This window comes from Acipenser ruthenus, chromosome 12, assembly GCF_902713425.1.
Source record: "Acipenser ruthenus chromosome 12, fAciRut3.2 maternal haplotype, whole genome shotgun sequence".
In the NCBI taxonomy this organism is placed as follows: domain Eukaryota; kingdom Metazoa; phylum Chordata; class Actinopteri; order Acipenseriformes; family Acipenseridae; genus Acipenser; species Acipenser ruthenus.
In genome coordinates, this window is record NC_081200.1 from 7556916 (window position 1) to 7579195 (window position 22280).

Consider the following 22280-nt stretch of genomic DNA (forward strand, 5'->3'; position numbering starts at 1 on the left):
TTGCTGCAGGCAGATGGTAAAACATTTAGACATTGCTTGACAGGTGTCCAACTTCTCTGTACAGATGCAGTCTGTGTGGTTAGCAATGCACAGTGATGTTAGTTTTCTTGATGGTTATCTTGTTGCATATTGTAGTAGCAATGTAAATTATCAACCCAAGCTTTTAACAGCACAAATGAACTAGTTTAGTCTCTGCCATGTTTATTGCCTATAAATGCATTAGGAGACTGCTTTGCAAGGAAATTGTACGTTTGAAATAGTCTGTGTTTTAAGTTCATGGGGAAAATCCATGAATTTTGGAGGATTTTACTACAGTAGTCTGTTTTCCCTTGGGCTGGTTATGTTTTTAAAAAATCACTTGCAAATGTGTTAATATACAGTTTCTGTGATAGTGGGATAAAGACTGAAAGAACAAACAACATGGAACATGTTGTTCTCCTCTCATTTTATGAGCTTTAAAAAAACATCTGTTTGTGTGAAGTGTTATATGGGAGTAAGTTAATGATTTTAGTATTAAAAGAACATTATTCGGTTTAGTGGCCAATGTTGTTTTTTACGTTCTTCCACAGTGTAGCCTACTACTGTATGCACTGTGCGTTCTCAGAAAGCTGTCAGATGACATTCCCATGAATCCCGAAGGTAATTTTAGCTGTAGGGACACAGGCTCCTCCCTCCTGATATTTGCCTGCCTGTGTCCTTCTGTGAGGTGTGAGGTTTATATCCTAAGCCAGTCCATCTGAGGGCATTTTGATTCACCACAAAAGAACACTTTGCTTTTTTAAATCCACTTCTTCAGTCATTTTGGTTGCTGGGGTCGTGATAGCAGCAGTGCCCAGTTGCTCATTATTCCAGACTCCTTGTCCATTTCTAAAAAGGCACAAAACTGGTTTCCTTGTAGAAACAAGTACTAATGTTGATTACAGTGTTTTAGTACTACCTTGTGGTTGAAATATATTGGTGTTGAATATATATATATATATATATATATATATATATATATATATATATATATATATATAATATATATATTATATGTGTGTGTGTGTGTGTGTGTGTGTGTGTATATATATATATATATATATATATATATATATATATATTATAATATATGTATATATGTATTTGCCTATAAAATAATCTTGCAGGGTTACTGAATTGTATTTTTATTTTTATATAAACTAACTTTGTTTTTTCCCAGTTAAGTTTTATAAGTATTTATGCACAAAATGTATTTTGCCTGTATAGTGTAAGAGCTTTAATTCACTTATCAGATGTTGTTTTTTTTTTTTTAGAATAAGCCCTCTGGTGGCAAAAAACAAATATAGCGCTGAGTAGTGGATTGACAATTACCTTGGATCAGAAGTACAACTTTTAGCCCCTCCAGTCCAGATATTTGTTCCAACATTGTGCATTAAATTATTATTATTTATTTCTTAGCAGACGCAAATTAATGAAATCAAATCATTAAAACCTCTGCCCAGGGCCTTTAAGTATTCAATCAGAATTCTAATGATACCTGTTAGATCTGGAGTGGAATGGCCCTCCAGCTCCTAATCCTTGCATTAGATTTGATTTTAGATTCTAACGGTGAAGCACACTTGCATACAGTAAGCCCACCGCTTTCCTGTGATGTTACCGTACCTGCGAACCTGTTTAAGTGATGCCAGCAATTAAATGAATAAAGATCATTGAAACCCTCTGGAAGCATGTACAGTGTCTGCTGTGTTTTCGGTTTATGGTGATAAGATATATTAAGAAGAAGAATAACAATCTGTAAATATCAACAATTGCACAAATGCACCAAGTAGGCTCAGGAAGGAACTTCAACCCTAAAGAATAATTGTATAGCACACGCACTGAGCATGCAAGCAGCAGCCTTGCGTTCCACACTTGTGATCCACATTTGCTGTCTTAGTCTTTAACTAGACTGTCTGTTTTGTGTGCTTTAATACCAGTAGTTTTGGTAGATTTGTGTCTGAGAGAAAGCTGAGGCATTTGATCTCTCTCATCTGTGTCTTTTTTTGTCTTCTATATATATTTTTTTATTAATGCTCAAAAATCCCTGTTCTATTTTCAGTACCAATAATATTGTTGCAGCTGTTGGCATATTTCATGTCCTTGCTGCTGTAATCTTCAATGTGTGTTCCTGGACGTTTTGAAAAGAGAAATCCAATTTAGGTTGACGTGTTATTGGCTGTTTTCTGGGAATCTAATCTTAGAAGTCAGGAATATAAATACACGTTTTAATTGACGCTGGGCGGCACTCATTTAATCAACAACTGCGGTGTAGGTTACCTTGTCTTTTGAAAGACACACTTGTGTAAATTTTGTCATTGTTATAGTATGCAAGTCATTTTGTTCCTGTACCTCCCAGTGGTCTGTTTTTAATTAGGGGGTACTGGAGAACTCCCTGTGGATAGTCCAACTTGGAAACTGAATGATGAAGGCTGCCTCATGATAACAAACTGTAGAATCTCTGAAGATGTATTTAAACCCCCCAGATATGTGTATTCCCATTCAGTGGGGGGCCTGGAGTTTTAAAATATTACTTCAAAAATGGAATGTCATGCTGGGGGATTGGAAGCAAAGCATGGAAATAAAGGGTGGAAGGTCAGTACTTGTTTTTAACTGTTTGAACAGTACTGTAGCTTTCTACAGTCAGTACTGGTAAATAAAAATCCATAAACTCTTTCCATCTATGTGCAATGTGGAAAAACCAGCAGTAAATTGTAACATTTTTGGCCTGTGTTATTAGTGTGGTGTGGATAAATGATAGAATTGCCGGTACCGCTTTGTGATGCAATAGAATCAGACTCACTGCATGTTGTTAATATGCAAACGTCTCCGTGGCTAAAGGCATTGGCAAGGAGTACAATTGCAAATGTTTATTATGCCGTTTCTCCTAAATTGAAAAGCAGATGCTCATGTGCGAGAAGAGTTACACACTTTTTCATTCATATGTAAGGAAGGCAAGCAGTGAACTATATACAGTGTCTCTGTGGCTTGCCTTTGCACCATCATTAACAGTTTCTAAAGCATTCATACCAGCTGATTTCTCTCTTCCAAAATGCTGATGGGTAAAACACTTCACTGATGTAGAATTGTTTCCAGATGTCGTCTTTAGTGTACATCATTGAGCCAACATTTGTTCTTGTTCTTAATAAACTCCCACTGTTTGCTGATAGCAGAAAGGGATTACTCTTACTCTTACTCTTGAAATTACCCTTAACTAAATCGCACCATTAGCCAAGGTCATTCAGAGTTACAGCTGGGTTTGCTGTATTCTTCCAAGGTGTTAGAAGCATTTCCGAATGCTGAAAATAATTGCTGAGCTCACTTTTAGATCTGTATCTCTCACTGTAATTGCATTCATTATTTACTGTCAAGCAATTTGCAGCTGTACATTATTATAGAATGTCAAAGCAAACGGAACTCGGTAACTGTGGGTTTACGGTTTCCTTTGACCACAGAATTATGTAGGGTAGCTTTTATTGAGTTTATCTCCAGGGATAATTCACTAACGGTTTAAAAACTGTTATACAAGTCTTATCATTGTCATAAAAACAGTTTGACAGTTTACATTTGAATTAGTACAATAAATTAAGAAGTAGTCTGTATGACCCCCCCAGCCCCCCCGCTATTTTCAGAAATCTGATACAGTGCCCATGGACTCTATTGTATTAGAGGAGGGCTTGGTGTGTGATCAAAATTGTAATTAATCATTTTAAATGCATTGATTTCAGGAACGGTGTGCATAACAACATTTTCACTCTGTGATAATAAAACGACTTTGTATAAGCAATAACAATACATATTTAAATATTTGCCACAAAGTGAGGCATATTTCAGAATTTTGCATAGTCTGCTGGAGAACCTACAGATTTCAGGTAATCATAATTATAAACGCCCCCTGTAGTATTTATTCCCCCCCCCCCCCCCCCCCCCCACCCGCGCCAAGTTCAGAGTGCAGTTCAATTCAGGTTTTGAAAATGGCATTGGCTACAACATTTGTATACTTGACTTGGTTTCCAATATGTTTTGTTGCCTTGCGTAATTGACCACAGTCAAGAAAAGGGAAATCAAATAGAAGTTGGGAGAACTTGGTCACAAGAATGTATTTCATAATAGATGCAGAAAGTCCCCAAATTGGATTTTTCAGTTTTTCAGTTTGTAGAAATGTGACGGATTTAAAACCATGAAACAGCAAAACATGGATATTCCCCGTACCTTTTATAAATACATAATACAGGAAGTACTGTTTTAAAATTTTTTTTTTTCTAGCTTGTGGTTAAAGTCAAATTGTGTTCTCAAAATCTCTAAAAGTTTTTAAATAAATATATTTTAACCATAGTATTCTAAAAAGTACTATCTTACCAAACATGTAACTGAAAAATATTGTCAGAAAATCATGTAATCTCGTCTTGTAAAGCTTGGCTGGTGGTTCACTATGTTACGTATCCAAGAATTATACAGGCACAGTAACACTGACAGTGTTGTAAACCACTTAAGGTACATGTGTGTTGCACTCCTCTTAAGAGAGCAAGTCATTTTATATATTTGTCTTAGTCAAATTGATCCCACAAAGTGCATACCTTAAAAAAAACAAAGCAGGGGGACACCTAAAATGTGATCCGATTTCATTACATTAGCGCAGCCTTCTTAGATTCCAGATTATGACTGTCCATCTTTCAAAATGTTAGTGATTTTAATATCCATGTGCATTGTTTACATAAACGTATTATAGATTGTGTTATCTTTCTTTTTAGGTCAGCATTGAGCAACACACCTTTTGAAGTGGACAGCTTTGATGTGGCACTGGTAAGATTATAACATTCTGTAGTCATTGCAAAGACTGCTTTTGAGACAAACATAATCATATCAAATGTCTTTCTGCTCTTGTAATGTCCGTGATCTACAGTATGCACCCCCCCCCCCCCCCCCCATTTTGATTGGTTCCTTGCAGTATTGTAGTATTGGTGGAGGTCCCTTTTTGAATAATTTTATATAATTGAGGCTCATTTTAACTATGCACATCAATCACAGTTCAGAGCAATACAAACAAACCACAGTACACATCAGTAGAATGATGTACAGCACATTTTCCATTTCATACTTGTACAAATCTGTCTGCTTGATGTCTGTTAGTCAGTGAAGTTCCCTGAGGGGGGGGGGGGGGGTTCGTTCAGCTTCCTCTGTTCACCTCTGGAATGTAATTATCATGTGACTCTTACAATGCTGGAGACTGATGCCATCTCAAGGCAGTGATTTTGTTCCGCAGAGTCTGCATGTCATCTAATGCAGTTATCAGTCATACATTCACTTAAAATGGGTGACAAACTTCGAGACAGATGTTTTCACCTTTCCCGAATTGTCTGAAGATAATGTTTGTATAAGTGGCAGAAACTTAGATTTCAGATTTGCTAGTCTGTGTGGTTCCTTTTTTTTTTTTTGAGATGGTGTTGTACCTACTCACTGTCCCAAACTTATTTAAGTGTTACATTTACTTTTGCTGTCCCTGCTTGGCTTCGTGCCACCACATGGTTGGAAGATTAGGAGGCAAGCCACTGAGTTTGTCCAGTTCCATTGGCAAATGTCAGATGTGAGTCATTTTGTCTGAGGTTTCTTAGAAATGCAACACTAATGATTTATCTAAAACCCTATGGATTCTGTTATTGAAAACAACTAAAACTTTGAAATACAGTACAGGGTCGATCACCTGGAGGTCTATTACCCAGATTGTCCATTCATCATGATTATTTTAGGTTTGCAGGCTAGAAAGGTTCATAACTGGCAGGGTTTTGTTTTTAAAGCGGACAAAGTTACTTCTCTTAATTCCACTATTTCATGTGAAATGTATCAGCACTGGTTATGCTTGAAAGAGTGAAATTCAAATGATTACCCGTACTTATTTGTATTCTGCTTAAGTTACAGTACATGTTAACATGTTTGGTTTGCAAAGTGGTGTATTTACAGTACTGTCAGAGTGTGGGTTAATTCTCATGAAATTCAACAAACACGATTATGTGCATATCCCCCCTTTAGTGTGATTGCTTTATGTTGTACTGTGTCCTTTATTTGCTGTATTGTCACCTTAGGAAGGCAGCCAAGTACCTAAATACAAATAATTGGCTGCCGACTAAAAATGCCATGCCTGCCAAAACAGGCATGCTTAATTGACAGTTTTTCAGTATAGTTTTAAATTGGAGTACCAGCTCTGCCAATTAAGATTTGCATACACTCATTTCCAAGTTAAATCAGTATTTTGGCATCTCAAAGATCTTTTTTTTTTTTTCCTGCAATGCAGTGAATCCCATATTAGCAAGTAGCACTATAGTGATTTTATTAAATATTTTGCTATGGCCATAGTGCTCAGAAAGTTGAAAGTCCTGTTTTAAAATAGATACTTAATTTTGTTCTCTGTATTTTTATGTGGTCTCTCTTAAACCAGAAATGTATGACACAGCAAGTGTCCAGATCTTAAGCCGTACATAATGTTTTATGACTCGGGGGGGGGGGGGGGGGGAATCCTTACCATCAAGAGCATGACCTTCTGCTGAACAGGGCTGGAACTTTGCATGGGTGAAACCGAGACTATGTTAGTTTGATTGCAGTATTTTGGTTTGTTGCTGACAACTGAAACTGCGCACTTGTGTTCTTTGCTTTGTTCAAAGAGAGAATGTCCACATAAGCAGAGGACAAAAAAATACTGCATATATTAAAGCTTAATGTTTTGGTTTTGCAGTGCAGCCTGATTGCAACCTCCAAGGAATCTGAAGCAATCTGAGCAAGACATAAGTATCTAGTGGTCAGATGTGTCCTTCCAGGCTCTGCTTTCAGCTGATAATCGTTCTGTTCAGTGGCAGAGGAACGCTGAAATGATTTCAGTGTTCTGGGTAAAATATCCAAACATGCTGCGTTCAGCATTGAAAGGTTTCTCGGCTATGCCAGTCACGCGGTGATACACAACCAGCCCAGAAATCCAGTGTGTGTCTTGATCGAAATTGTTTATGACAGCTAGGTCAGATGATGGCATAGACCCTTTGGGAAACAATGCAGGAAATGTCACTGCTAATCTGCTTCTAGCTATACAGCAGGCAACTGACTAAGGGAGGTATAGACACCACCAGCCAAAGTTTGGGGGAGTGTGACTGAACAGGATGGGATCCACAAAATATAATCGATTAGGGAAGATAAACAAGCATTTCATCTGTTTTTAAATCTGTATTGTGGATGTTATTTTCCCCCCCAAAATGCCCCTTTGTTTTCTGAAAAGGATTAATTCAGTGTTTTTTTTTGGATTTCTGCATGCTGAACTGTCTATTTCCTTTTAAGTCCTAGAATCCTGTCCTTCATTGCTGGCAGTGAATAGATTTCACAGTGCTCCACTGTGAAGATGAATGTGTTCAATTGCAAAACTCTCCTGGGAAAGCCATATTAAATTTGCATGCAATTTGTTTTGATAAATATTGGTACTTCCTGTCATAACCTCAATGGTATAATAAGGTGGAATGCGAGCAAATGTGGGACTCATGTTTACAGCATTTAATTAAAATGTGTGATTTTTATTTATTCATATTTTAACCCTATGCTGCCAAATTTAGTGTGCAACATTAAGTGTGTGGCTCTGTATATGAAACCAACATTCCAATTATGTGACCTGTGCTGGACCTCGATCTGAAAGATACAACCTCACCAACAACTGTTTAGTAGTTTGGTCCTTAATTGATATCTGTACATGAACTGGTGACAAATGCGATGTTTGAAGCTATCAAAAATGTTTGTATTCTGTTTTTATATTTGTACAAACCTAGTATAGGATTAATAAAATATACTACTGTAGTTTTGAAAGCATTGGGGGATGTCATCTTTATTCAGACTAGTACAGTTCAGCCAGCAGCAGTGAAAACCAGCATGTTTCCTCATCAGTGCAAATCCACCAACCTTGGGAGATTATGCTGCGAGATACAATCCACTACTACCAATACAACTTGAGGTTGTGCATGCAAAATCTGCAACCTTTTTCCTCTTAATATTTCCTCTTCAGTTTTTGGTCTCTATCTTTCCTACAGCACTCTGTTTTGCATTGCCATTTTGATATGAAGTAAAACCAGCAAGTGAAGTTTAGCATCCGTGTCAATCTTTGGTATGATTTCGGTCTACTGTATGCTGTAGGGGTGAACTAAAGAGAGAGTGGCCTGGGTGATGCTTCACAAGCGCTTCTGTCAAAACAAATGTCAGCTTTTGTTACAGGCTGACTTCTGTGTGAGGCTTTCAGTGTTTGACTTTCTGTTTTCAAATGAAAGCAAACAAGTCACTTGTGGATTAGCGACACTAGTGTTTCATCACAACTGGTTGGATATCTACAATGTGGTGGTCCCTTTTGCGATAACTGTACAGTAACCAGGCTTGGGCAAAATACTCCAAGAAAATTTGTATCAAAATACAAATTACTTTTGGTGCACTGTATTTTAAATCCAAAATACATTTGTATTTTGAAAATACCATAGCAAAATACCTTTAACAAAACAAAGTAAGATTTTTCAAAGGTCAACCAGAAAACTTAAACTCAGAGGAGCTTTACCGGTCACTCTAAGCGCAATCCGAAAGCTGGCTGAAGATATCTTGTTGGTTTAGTTGTTTTATTTTTTATTCAATTGGAATTTCTCAGTCCTGTACAATGATATATATATATATATATATATATATATATATATATATATATATATAGATAAATAAAATAAAAAAAAACTTGCTTACTATCTATGAGAAGATTTAGTTTCGGTTTCTCTTATTACAAACAGGTAAATTACAAGCAGGTAAATTACAGTGAGAAAAAAAAGAGTAGGATATATTTGTTTTAACAGAAATCAAACCGATATTCAGAGGTAATATTTTTCATTAAGAAAAACGACTGCATCACACTCAACTACCGTTCTGTCTCCTCTTCTTGTCCCGCCCCATAGCAACCAATAAACACTCCTGATTCGCTGGTAGAGTACTCCCCTGACCTCCCAACTCCCACCTAATAGGCTCTCGTTAACTGTCAGTAAATGTACTGTATTCAAGCCCCAAAAACACACAAAAGTATAGTGCTGCAGATCGGAGCCTCTCATGGCGCCGCTTATAATATGCCTTAAATCATTTAATAAAATATTGCAGCGTTTGTAAAGCATAGTATTATTAATAAAGGCCGCCCTCATTTAAGGGCCACAGTCATTTTGATCAATTTAAAATAAATGCCACAGCGCCAATTTGAAGTAATATGGTATATAAAGAACAGCTAAATTCAAAATCAAAGGATGTGTACAGTGCTGTACAATACACTAGCATGATCACATCTACAATACTGTTTTAGTTCTGGTTAAAACGGAACAAAAAATATATTGCAGTACTGCCAAGAGGCCATAAAAATGCAAGAAGAATGATTCTAGATCTGAAAGACCTGATTTAAAGAACTTTTTAGCCAGAAACAAGGACAGTTTTGAACATGTGCGACATTCTTAAAGGTATTTGACAATATCAGCCAAAACCTTTTCTTCAAATTAACACAGGCACCAGGATTAGACTACACCAATGTAAATGAAGTGCATTTAAATTTTGTACTTGGAACAGGAGGCACTTGTTTACACAAAGGGTTGTGGGTGTATGGAACAAACTGACCACACTTTTTGTGAATTGACAGTTTTGTCTCCCAGGGGACTCCATATGCATGCATTGCAGAATGTAAGCAAAGAAAAAAGCGGTACATGGCAAATTATATTGTAACTTTTAAATCTTGGAATGTACGGAGGAGATGATATTTAATAATAGTCTTAAGTTCCTCCATCATGAAACTACTTCAAGCAATAAAGAAACATGGAGTAGGCCTGGTGAAATTCAAGCAGCACTACTTAAGCCATCTCTTCAGACTGACCCTGTAATCTGTTCCTCTGCCTCATTCCTGCAGTGTAGTGCTGTTGTGCTTTGCTGCTGTCCCAATTTCTGTACGATGCATGGATACTTTTGCACCTAATTTATTGTACTTCTACACGGTTTGCCGTGCACTGGTTCCTGTAACTTTTACACGCTTCTCCTATGGGACACTAAATTAAAAAATTAAAAAATCTAAATCTATAACCAAAATTCACGTTTTAATGCAGCAGTTTTTTTTTTTTAGCAAGGACATTTTACTATAGTTTTAAATAAAGTAGGACATTTTAAATCGTCTGAGGAGTGAAGACTGGTTTTACTTTTTAAAAAACGAAGCAAGCGAGAAACAGACTTAAATTGACTTACAGTACTGTACATGTTCAATGTAAATAAACTACTGTACACAATGGAGGGAGAAGTTTAGCAAAATGATTTGATGAGGTAAGGAAGCTGGATCTGTCCTTGTGCTATATTTAAATTAAGACGGTTAAATTCAGACTTTTTCTTCTGCATAGTAACATTTAATTATATAGATTTTCAAACTATAATAATGAGTATTACTTCAGTATTTAGTTGTAAATATTTGTGAAAGAAAAACCATAACGTATTTTTCATAGTTACGAACATTTCAGTTACGAACAACCTCCATTCCCAAGGTATCCCTAACTCTGAGGTTCTATTGTAATAATAATAATAAACTGCAGTATGCAACGTACATTTTTCTTACCCGCTGTGCTGAAATATCATTTTTTTTTTTTTTTTATTGTCGGTGACGTGGTCATTTGAATTTGAATTTAATGTTTCATTGGAAAAACCACCCGTAATGTATTTTGACAAATACAAAGTACTCTAAAATGAGTATTTGATACAAAATATGATAGCCATGAAATTCAAATTACAAAATGTAATGAAAATACGTATTTCAAATACATGTATTTTTGATACTGCCCATCCCTGACAGTAACTGTAGTCACAGCTGCAATGTGTTGAAACTGAACGAGCAATTCAGTAGAACAGTTGGGTTATTTGAATTTACACCAGGTATTTCATAACAGCATTGAATAAACTTCCCTGGGCTTAGTAATATTACACATCAGACTGTATTGCTCAGACACGACAAGCACACCCACCCACATGTTACTGAGTAGGGCTGTATTATCCCTTTATTCAGTGCGGGGGAAAGATCAGCTGAGTGTTAAATTGCTAAATCATAATTTGTGTAGAGGGCCTTTTTTAGGATTGAAAAAATAAAATTCAAATAAATCTTCAGTTGGGTTTGTGAATATCTCTGTTTCCTCGATGCTGTGTGAAAGGTCAGAGAAGTTCAAACGTGCTTCTTAATTTAGTTTAGCATATTCCCTCGTGGTTTGAAAAACGTATATTTAAGCTTGGGAGCAGAAAACATTGTAAACCTATTTTAAGGCTTTCCAGCTGCCAAGTGTGTTTTCACGGACTCCAAGGACCTTCTATGGCATCATGTGTGGAAATGTGCAAAATGAATTGTAGGTTAAAGGCTCAGCTGTTTCCAGCAGTGTCCTGCATTTACCATGGGATGGCTTTAAGTTGATACTGAAGCAGTACCGACAGTGCAGAACCCAGAGGTCTGTGTGCTGCAGGGGTTTCTCATTCTCTTAGTATCCAGATGTAAGAATACGAGTGCTGACACAACCCAACCCTTTGGCTACAAGACATTACCATGATATCATTCAGTAAGCTGTGCTTTCCATAGCCTTGTGAGAATCACACAGCCCCCCCCCCCCCCCCCTAGATGTTCAATTAAGTAATTAAGGACATGAGAATGAAATGGACTGAGAGCCCCAAGTGAGAACAACTGGTATAAAATGTGTGTGTGTGTGTGTGTGTGTGTGTGTGTGTGTGTACTGTAGGGGGATACTAAAGATCTGGGGGATGCTAAAGATCTGAACGAATGCCAGTACAAGATAAATGTTGCAATAAGTGTCAGTAACTGGAAACCCTAACTCTACTGCTTCCTGTGTTGGGTGGCCGGGTATTGTGTCTTCATTTTTACGCAGAGTAACAGGAAGTCTCATTTATCTTGATCTGACTGTCTGACTGTATTGGTTAATGACTAAATTAGAAATACATTTGATGGCTGTGCTACTGTTGCGGTTTACAATGTAATGTTGTGCTGCATTACGAAAGAACAGTGTCTAAACAAAAGTAAATGATAAGAAGCCAATACTTTTAATATAAAGTCTTAAGAGAAAAAGACTTCTTGTCGTTTGTCAAATAATGTATATGTTGTAGTAATAAAAATCTTGCATTTCACCTGTAATTCTTCTGCATTTTGTTTATTTAATTGCTACAAAAGTTCTTGTCAGTTCACTACTTCTTTCTCCTTTCCATTTTCCTTTTTTCCTTTTGCCATGGTTTTAAATATTGTATTGACTGTAGTGAATTAATGACAAAAACAGTTAATGTTCTGTCTGCTGGACAGCTTTTTAATGTTGACTGCTCTTGTGAAGGGTTTACTTTTATTATAGTAGTAGTAAATAATAAAAAATACTTGTATTATCTACTTATGGGCCATGGTGTTGTCATTTTGAATATGAAAAATGGGGATTACTTATGACTGACAGACGTGTACTGTAATTGTGTGCACTGTATTGTGCTGTCGCTAATGGTTTGCTGTTTGCGCTCTCCTTTCTGACAGTGCTGAGGTCAGTCGAAGATGACGGAAGAGGTTGTTGTCATCGCCAAGTTTGACTACGTGGCCCAGCAGGACCAGGAGCTGGACATTAAGAAGAATGAGAGACTTTGGCTGCTTGACGACTCCAAGTCATGGTGGCGAGTTCGTAACTCCACGAACAAGACCGGCTTTGTGCCGTCAAATTATGTGGAAAGGAAGAACAGTGCAAGAAAAGCTTCTATTGTAAAGAATTTAAAGGACACCTTGGGTAAGGTTTGCTTTAGAAAAAAAACACACACACACACACACCACATCATTTGTGCTGCATTTATGGATGCGCACAAAGTCCAAGTGGTTTCCACATAGGTTTTCTTGAAATACAATACAAAAACAATTGAGAGAATTATTATTATTATTTATTGGAATTGGTATCTGCAGTGCTGACTGCCAGAACATTGCAGACCCTTATATTTCAAATGTTTGTCTTAAGTTGGATCCAATTATTTGTTAATCTTCTGCACATAGTGTTTGTTTTATAACACAATGTATTACAGTTTGCATACAATTCTGCATCTTTAAATGTCTGGTGTAAACTACAGAAGCATGTTTTGAATGGTTTTGTATTTTGGTTCAAATAACCCGTATATAGCCTAATACTAGTTGCTGGTATTTTGAGCTGTTCATGCAAATGATGAGCTGGTGTGACACAGGAAGATGCAGACAGCTAGGTGGTCACTGTAGGATGGGGCTACTCACGCAGTGCAGCTCCGTCTGGTGCAGTTGTTTAATCAGAGGTCTTGAATGCTTTTCTCAAGAGGACTTGGGTATTAATGTACAATAATGTCATTTATTGGGAGAAGTATTAAAGGGCGTAGTTGTAATCTTAAAGGACTACCACCAGGTAAAGTAGCTTTGTTTTGTGTGTTTGTTTGTTTGTTTGTTTGTTTGTTTGTTGGTTTGTTTAGCAACATTTAATGATATGCAGGATTTGGCTGTCCGGTATCAGTGACACATTTTGAAGAAAAAAAAAAGCCCCTGAAACATTCAATATTAAAATATTATTGTGCTGTTTTAATCTTTATAGGAAGTGAATAAAATAACAGCATAAGGTGCAGCAATGCAGTTTAAATACATGATTTATCCTACACTGAGACGGTTGTTGTAATGATAATTAATGTGTCTGTTTTGTTTTCTTCTCATTGTAGTTTTTCAGACAGATTGTCTGCTTTGTCATACCCATCAGTTTCCATTTAGTCGTCACCAGTCTGTCGGTTTATCGTCTGTACTACCGACGATTAGGGATATCACGATATGAAAATTCTCAGACAATTATTCTGTGGTGTATTATCACGATAATTGCGATACAGCACGATATTTTACAAAGAACTACAAAAAAAAAAAAGGTTCTTACAGATTTAAAATGTTAACCATGTATTAAGCCAAAACATGTTTTACAATATTATAAACTAAATTGAAAAAAAATATGGCGCTTATTTTATAATGCAACAGATATTTACAAAACTTAATATTTTAAATACAGAACTCCAGAAGTTTTTTAAACATCTACAAAATAATAGTTATCAGTTACTGAAGATAAACTGAAGTGCCATTTTAATCAAGATTAGTCCCTATTTTGTTTTGTTTTTTATCGGATTAGTTTGGGTGTTTTTCATAATTGTTAGGTTTTAAGGGTGTTAAAAATGTCTCATTCCCAAATCTAATAGCTACACTATTATTGTATTAAACGCATTTCTAAATGGAGCTGGTCACACTAGCCTGCCCTAAGTTTTACTCCAGTACCAGTAATTGAGCATATGAAAGAAAATGAATAAATAGAAAAAAATGTGAATACAGACTAACTGTGGTGAGCCTCTCCCTCACAGCTTTTTAAAATGTTTCTCTTTCAGAACTTTCTAAAAAAAAAAAAATAGGCGAAGTAACTGCGTTAAGACAACAGATTTTAGGACCTTGTGATTTAATGTTTGGAAACGCTAATGTTTAGTTGAAAATAAATAATTAGAAAACAGCCTCAAGGATACAGTGTGCGCTGAACATTTAGGGAGTAGCCAAATATAGTGACGTTCCTGTTCCAGTGCACACCAAACTCACTATCTGTGTGTCTGTTTTAAATAGTATTAAAATGTTTCTCTTAAGCTGTATAGCTAAAAAAAATATATAATTTTGGTTTTTAATCTTAAAACGGGAATACTTAAATGCATTGGGATTACTATTATACACGCAAATTGGTTTTACTTAAGAGTTTTTAATGAACACTGTATTCCTTACCGATGTTGCTTCTTCATAAAAGAGCTTGGTGGTGATCTAAATGCGTGAACATATTCGTTGTGCTGCTGCTTCTAAAACCAAAATGATCCCAGATAACTAATTGTATCAGTTTTTTAGGAGGAAATAGTTTGTTTCTGTCATTCTCACTATCCTACATATTTGTTGTGCGTTGCTCTAGTTGATTTTTGTGGCTATATAAAACCCAGTGAAAGGTTAATTATCGGCATCTACAGGATGTTACTATTATAGTTTTTTTCTTTGTTCTGTCCAGTTGATCAGTCTTTCTCAGTGGGCAAAATCATAAATATAAATAAATTACTATATATAAATTTATTTACACACACACATCAGGCAGTTTCACCCATTCCAGGTTTTACGAGCGTGGTTAGCCCCAGTGTGAACAGTTCAGTTTTGTCTTAATAAACTTATACTACTAAAACCAAGAATGGATCAAACTGCTATGCAATGGGAGTCTTATTTCCATCCCTGATATATATATTTTTGTTTTACTTACTGAACGTGAAACTTATTGCTGGTGCTGAGCAACAATTCTGTCAAGACGTGGAGTTGTCTTTGCCAAGCACACACACGTCATGGTCAGTGTTCATCCTTTGTTTTCATCGATGTCATGGCTGAAAATCCGGTTTCGCATACGTAGTTTGTACTGAATGGGCCCAACACTTTCAGTGCTGCAGAAGAAGCATTGCTGTATTCATCAGAGCACTCACACCAAAATGTCTCCAGCAGCATTTCACTGAACTTGGTTCTGATGGAGCTGTCTGATGAAATGTCAATGAGCTCAATCAGGGTTCCAAGCCATGACTATCCATGATATAGTAACAGTTGCAAACTACTTGGGTAAAAAAAGGCAAATCTCTTGACCTGAGCTAACTTTTGTATCACTGCGCCTCATCTGAAATACATAATTCTTCCTTGAGATTAAATAGACGGGTAAGCATTCTGCCTCGAGATAGCCATGTAATCTCTGTATGCATGAGCAAGGAATGGTGCTCTGTGCACACTTCCTCACAAAGTGCAGCAAAACACCTGGAGTTTGTTGCTCTGGATTTAATAAAATTAACGAGTGTTACACAGCGGTGAAGACCTGGTTCAGTATCTTTCGCAGCAAGCGCCTCTCTGTAAAAAGCAATGTGTCCAAATAGGCTTTTATTTTTATGTACAACACCAGAATGCTTTCTAGTCATTGCTGCGTCTACATCAGTGCAGACTCCAGTGCAATTAGACCAGCTGATTTCTGCTGAAGTCAGAAAATCATCTAACAGTTTGAAAATATCGTCTGACTTTGGTGTTGCCTTGAGCTCCTTGCAAAATAGTCTTTCTTTATTCCCTTATACCACATATACCGAACATAGGCGAGTAAGGGGGACATTTTAGAAATGTCTGTGGTTTCATCGCATGTATAGCAAAATCATTGTCATGCAGCTGACCAATGCACTGCGAAACTGTCTTCTGACATAAAAGCTATCCGTCGTTTGACAGATCCGTCGTTTGACAGATCCGTCATTTGACAGATCCGTCATTTGACATTGGTGTTTTTGCCAGTTCCTTGGCCTTCTGCTCTCCAAACATTTCCTTTACAATTTCAATGGCACACGGCATTATCAACTCCTCAGCAATTGTATGCAAATTTTTTTTTTTTTGCTTCAGCAATTTTCTGCGCCACTATGTATGAAGACACCACACTCTTTCTGCAGTAGTGGATTTCATTACGGCTTTAGTACTAAGCAGTTCCTTAGCCTTTCGCTCAAAAAATGAATGTTGCTTGTTTTTATATATTTCAGGGGAATGCAGGTGTCATTTAGCTGCTAATGGTTAACTTATAAAACGTGTTTCATAACCTTTTGTTTTCTTAAATAAGGATCAATTGGAAGTTAAAACAGCTTTTTTTATATAGGGAGCTGATTTTCTTCTTTTCCTTTTAAAGTGCAAAGGTTGACAGCCAAAGCCAACATGCAATGTCTTTTGTTATAAAAGGTTTTGTCTAAAAGAGAGCAAAGTTCTGGTCCATAAAGGAAGTCACTTTGTGTGATGTGCCTTTATCTTTGATTTGTTTTAACAAGTGAATTTTCATATTTGTATTTTTTTTGCTCATACTTTAATAGCTTATGGTGGGGGCAGACCTCTTTGTAATTGTGAAACCCACCCGAACAAAAGCATAGAGTGGAAAACTTTAAGGCTTGCATTGCAAAGACAAAGTAGACTTGTGAATGGGGATGAGTCATGATTTTCAGGTGTCCCTCTGAATACAGTGCTCCCTCGCTATAAGGTTATAATGCCCCTCGGATATAACGCTCCTACAGCATGTCCCCCAATTCCTTATACTAGTGATTCATGCAATATTTCTACAGTAAACAACTTTCAGTCTAACTTCCGTTTGTGTCTCTCCCTTTTGATACAGTATCTGAACTTTAGAAAAGCTGCGCTGGCACTTTATAACACAGACATCTTATTCAGCATTAATTTTATAACAAAAAAAATATTAGGATGTGGTTATCTTTCCTAATGCATTTACTGTTTTGCTGTGAGAGGAGCTGCAGCTTTCTCCTGGAGACGTGATGCTTCAGCCCCGCTCCGGCAGCCGAACCTGGGGCGTTCCCTCTTCCCCTCTCTCGACCCGCTCTCTTCTCGCACTTGGTTTGCTTGTCTGTCGCTTTGAACTCCCGACCGCCGTTTAGCCACGCTATTTTATAGTTTAAAAACTGCTAGTTAAAATGATCCACAAGTTACAACGCTGATTGTGTCCTTCCAACGCACCCCCCCCCCCTCCCCCCCCCCCCCCCCGAAACCTGCGTTACAGCGAGGGAGAACAGTACAGTACAGAACAGTAGCTTACATTTGGTTTGCTTTTGCTTTTCATTTTTAAATGCTTTTTAATCTTTAACATTTGGAGGGAAATAAATGATCACAACTAGCGCTGTCACTCATTTTATTATCCCCTGCAAGGAATATAGTGGAGGTGTCTGTCCGTTCATTCTACATCACACTTGCCGTACACACTCACATTTTTACATACAGCCTATCTAATTACAATGAGACCTGTTATTGAGTGTGTCAGGTGGTATATGGAAGCAACCTGCATTTCATGTACAGAAATACTGGTGGTCTATCTTTTCATGATACTGTACTATCACTGCTGTAATTCTGGATGGACATAGTGGTGGGAGGTGTGGAGTGTGATTCTGACTTGCGTGTTTATCAAGGTCGAATGAGAATTGAGACCCTACTGTGTTTATTTCACTTGTTCTAGCTTTGGTTAAAAGTAGTTTCCTGTCATTCTGTCAATGTTACCCGCACTTAAAAGCAGGGTTCTAGCGAAGTGCAATATCCTGTTATAGTTCTGTATTTTCTTTTATTAAGTGTGCACTTTAAAACAAACAAAAAAAAAAAGTATCCTGTGGTTGAAATTTCCTGTAAACTGGGGAATTAGTAGAATAAGGACTGTAACATGCATGCACAAGTAATACATTGGTTTATAGGACTGATTGTTTTACAGCACATTACAGGCCAGCTACAATTTATTATTTTTTTCGATAACCAAAATCACTGGTAACCTGAGTTGTCCCTGGATTCTTTTGTCTTTGCATTTATTTTGAAAGCACATTGCATGTGTATTATACTGTCCTGTGTATATAGTTTTGCACTTTTAATAATAATGTGTACAGTAAAACATTGTTGACAAAAAAGTTTTGCATGGTGCCATTTATTCTTTGCTTAAAATGTCAGTGACGTGCCCTACAGTATGGATCATTTGATTTATACAAGGGCTGAACAATCTATTGTTTGATCTTATTTTTATCGCTGCAGTACTTTTTTTTTTATTTTTGCATTATTGAATTTGCTGAGTTGAGTCCGGAAATGTTCTCTTTCATTTCTGCCAACCATTGTAAAAATAAAAACAACAAAAAAACACTTTCATTTGCCGTTGCAATTAAAAAATAATTAAAAAAAAAAGTCAGTGCTTTCTTTAATAGTCTGCCAACTCTGTCAAGACAACTTTAAATAGGATTTCGGCCTGCTAGTACAAGTTCAGATGTGCTGCTGTTTGGTTTTGCTGTAGGATAATGTTACATTTGTGAAAAACTTAAATACAGTTCGCATTAAACCCATCCTTTGCTCTCCTGGTTATGTTTTTATTCAGCCCAGAGACTTGCCCTCTAACCAGAAATGTAGAAAGTATTTGATTGGTTGATTGCATCCCATGCTGTAGGGTCTTTTTAAAAACATCATAATTAGTCTGTGGTAACTACCTGATAAATGAAACAAAACTTTCCACATAGTATTTTGGGAGTAACATTTTGGGAGGTGAAACTTTTATAGGGCTGAGACTGTTTCTATATGAACTTTAGCACTGCCAACAATGTTGTTCCTAGTATAAAATGTGAAAAAATATGCATATACTGTATATATGTAACCAGAGTGAATAGGATGTTATGGCTGACGCCTTAGCATTTTTTGTATAGCAGATTGACCTGATTGTTAGTAAAGCAGCCAGCAAAAAATAACAAACATCCTGTTGTTTTGCTCTGCCTTTGGGATGACAAAGGTGGACATGCTAAGGCTGCTGTGTGTGTCTGCCATCATAGAAACAGCACTGTATCTGTGCAGTGGTGAAGCCCTCCATCATCCACACATTTGAATGTGTTTGCAGTAGGAAGGACACTTCAAGGACTCCTTCTGTTACATGTGAGGATTGTGAGGCAGAGGTCTGTTTAAAGACAACCTGTTGCACGGCACATGTGTAAAAAATGTTTTAATGGATGAATGTAGTATCAAGCTTTGTGGTCTATAAAGCATTGCATTGTATATGCAAGTTACATTTCCCTTCTGAAAAATGATCTTAATATAGGTTATATCAACAGGTGCACTATAACTTTCTACAAACATGTTAGATACCAAATGTGTTGCAATAAAATGGACTGTATTAGTAAAACAAACTATGTATGATTTAGCTGCTTAACTTGCTGTTTGGTGGTATAGGCTCCCAACCACAAAGGCTTTGTTCAGCTGTTGAGCTGCGTCCTCCACTCTCGCTGCCTGCATGTTGGCAGTTGAAATGTTTTATATTTTGATGTGAAATGGTGTTAAGCTGTGGTTGTTTACATAGAGCTTTAAGACTTGGCATTGTAACAAACTTCTTGTTGCCCAATTACCACATCATTCCATGCAGTGATTCATTTCAAACGCACCCAGGCAATCCTGCTATGACAAGTAGCCATGAAAACTAAAAAGCAAGCTTGACATGGATTCAAGAAGACAAATAATGAGCATGAATCACTTGATGGAAATACTAACTCCATACATTGAACCGTGGCAATCAGGACAGAGAGGCTGAGAATCATGCAAGTCTTTTCCACAGCTGTTAAGATTCCTCTTGGCTAAATGCATGGAATATCCTTGTGAATGCAATGGGAGAGACTATGTCTAGTGGATTACATGTAGCCAGTATCACGGTGAGGGATGTTTTGTTGTGCATAGTGACGGGACAATCCCTTTTTGCGCAGGTTTTTTTTATTTAAACCAGAACCGAACAGTTTTATTTTCTGATTGTACTGTATTTCAAATACCTGGTCTGAAAGGTCCAGGTTTGTGAAATATAGTCTTTAGCAGGGGACATCAGTAATACCCATTTGCCAGACAGCTAGTGGATTATGGATTTATTAATTTTAGCACTTGTGCTTCCATTTGAGCACTGGCGTTCCAAAGTCCACAAAAATTGAAATAGGCTGAATTTACAGAACATATCTGTAAAGTGGCTTAATTTTTAATCTGCGCCGCATTATTTTGTGTGTGTGTGTTTTATTATTATTCCCTGGATGTGTCCCCTAACACACTGCTCCAACCCATTTGAAGAAGCCAAGGTCAAAATGTCATAATTGTCAACCATTGGATAATGTGTGACTCGGTGACTAATTACTTTTACACAGTGAAATCGGCTGAACCACACTTCTTACTTTGGTGTGCATGTTTCACTTGCCAGGTCCCCCGGGAGGGATATATCTGTCTAACTCAGTCCAGGATTAGCCTCCACCCGGCAGAGCTGGTAAGCCAGCCAGTGACATCTCTGCATAATGACAGCCTTGCCAAGATTGCTTTGAGATGCAAGTGCATTGCCTTGTACACAAGGTGACACTGCTGAGACTTCAGAAATAAATAACCTAAATATATCTGTGATAAAAGCATATGCAGTACCATGTTCTGATGCGGGTCGACTTTTGAATGTTGCAGTCTATATAAATAGTGCTTCTGCTAAAGCAAAATGTCTGCTTCTGACATTCGTTGTGTCTCAAAGTGTTTTTAATAAGAAGAGTGTTTAAAGTGAGATTAAGAATTTCCATTACACTCTTGGGAGTTGGCCCCATCGTTTGTTAGATTTGAGGCTGGTGTACACCCCTCCCTCTAGCAATGGCTGTGTTACGTAAACCTGAACTCCTTGAATAAACAGCTTGATGCTCACCCTTTTTAATAGCTTGCTACATGAAACCCTTACAACTGTAGTTCACAATAGTATCTTACATTTTTAAGAAGGTTGTTACTTGAAAATACCTGCTCTATGATTTGTAGCCTATTGTTGCAAACCATGTCTATTTTGCTCATCGTGACATAGAGACAAAAACAGGGAGAGGCTTGTGACTGTTCAAGGCAATTAAAACTTCATTTGGGCAATGCAAACAAGTTGGCCTATTCACATAGTCTCCCTGCACAGAAAGCTCATTTTAAGAATGCAATAGCTGTTGTCAAAAGATCTGACTAAACTATCTGGAATTGGAACACATTCTAAAGATGTAAACCAGTACTTCCAGCTATGTGTTCTGGAATATTATTTTTATAGTGTTCATGCCTTTTATGGAGTGCGCTTTCAGAGTAAATAGAGATTAATCCCAGCTGGGGTTTCCTCTAAAATTATGTAAAATTCAATGAAGATCACATTGCAGTGAGAACAAAGTCACAGAGAAAATTGTGTACTGTGTTTATGATAGTGGATGCCCTAGTGTCTCTGTTTTTAATTTTCTTTAGAATACAATGGTTGTTGTATAGTGTGTCAGGCTTTGTGTAAATAAACATACAACCCTTGGTAGATCTGTTGGATTTATGTTAGATTTTTTATTTCTCATTAACTTTTAACTTGTATTGATATGAAATCGGTCCAGCAGCTCACAATGCCCCATACATAAGTGAATGATACCAGTATTCCTAAAATAGCATTTGCACTGTGTGCAAGAAAGTCATGAATCAACTGTTTCAACCAATTAGTATTACCGTGTGCGTGCTGGCATTTAGTGTTTCAACCAATTGGCACTAAGCATTGTTATGCAAGGGCGGACGTTCATTGTTCCAACCTATCACTGATAGTATCAGCACCAAGCACTGTCACGCGAGAGACAGCGTTTACTTACAAATGTGTCCTGACTAGCAG

The 22280-nt window shown here is 37.1% G+C and overlaps 1 protein-coding gene across 2 annotated transcripts in view; it reads left to right on the top strand.

The window, feature by feature from the left end:
* The window catches only part of LOC117417303 (cytoplasmic protein NCK1-like), a 63527-nt gene that overhangs the window by 18744 nt on the left and 22503 nt on the right, over positions 1-22280 (top strand). The window contains exons 2-3 of one of the 2 annotated variants that reach the window (XM_034029351.3): positions 4767-4818; positions 12584-12827. In XM_034029351.3, coding sequence (XP_033885242.1) covers positions 12602-12827 — 226 coding nt within the window. In that variant the 5' untranslated portion in view covers positions 4767-4818; positions 12584-12601. The remainder of the gene's footprint in view (positions 1-4766; positions 4819-12583; positions 12828-22280) is intronic. The other variant, XM_034029352.2, reaches the window with a different exon arrangement.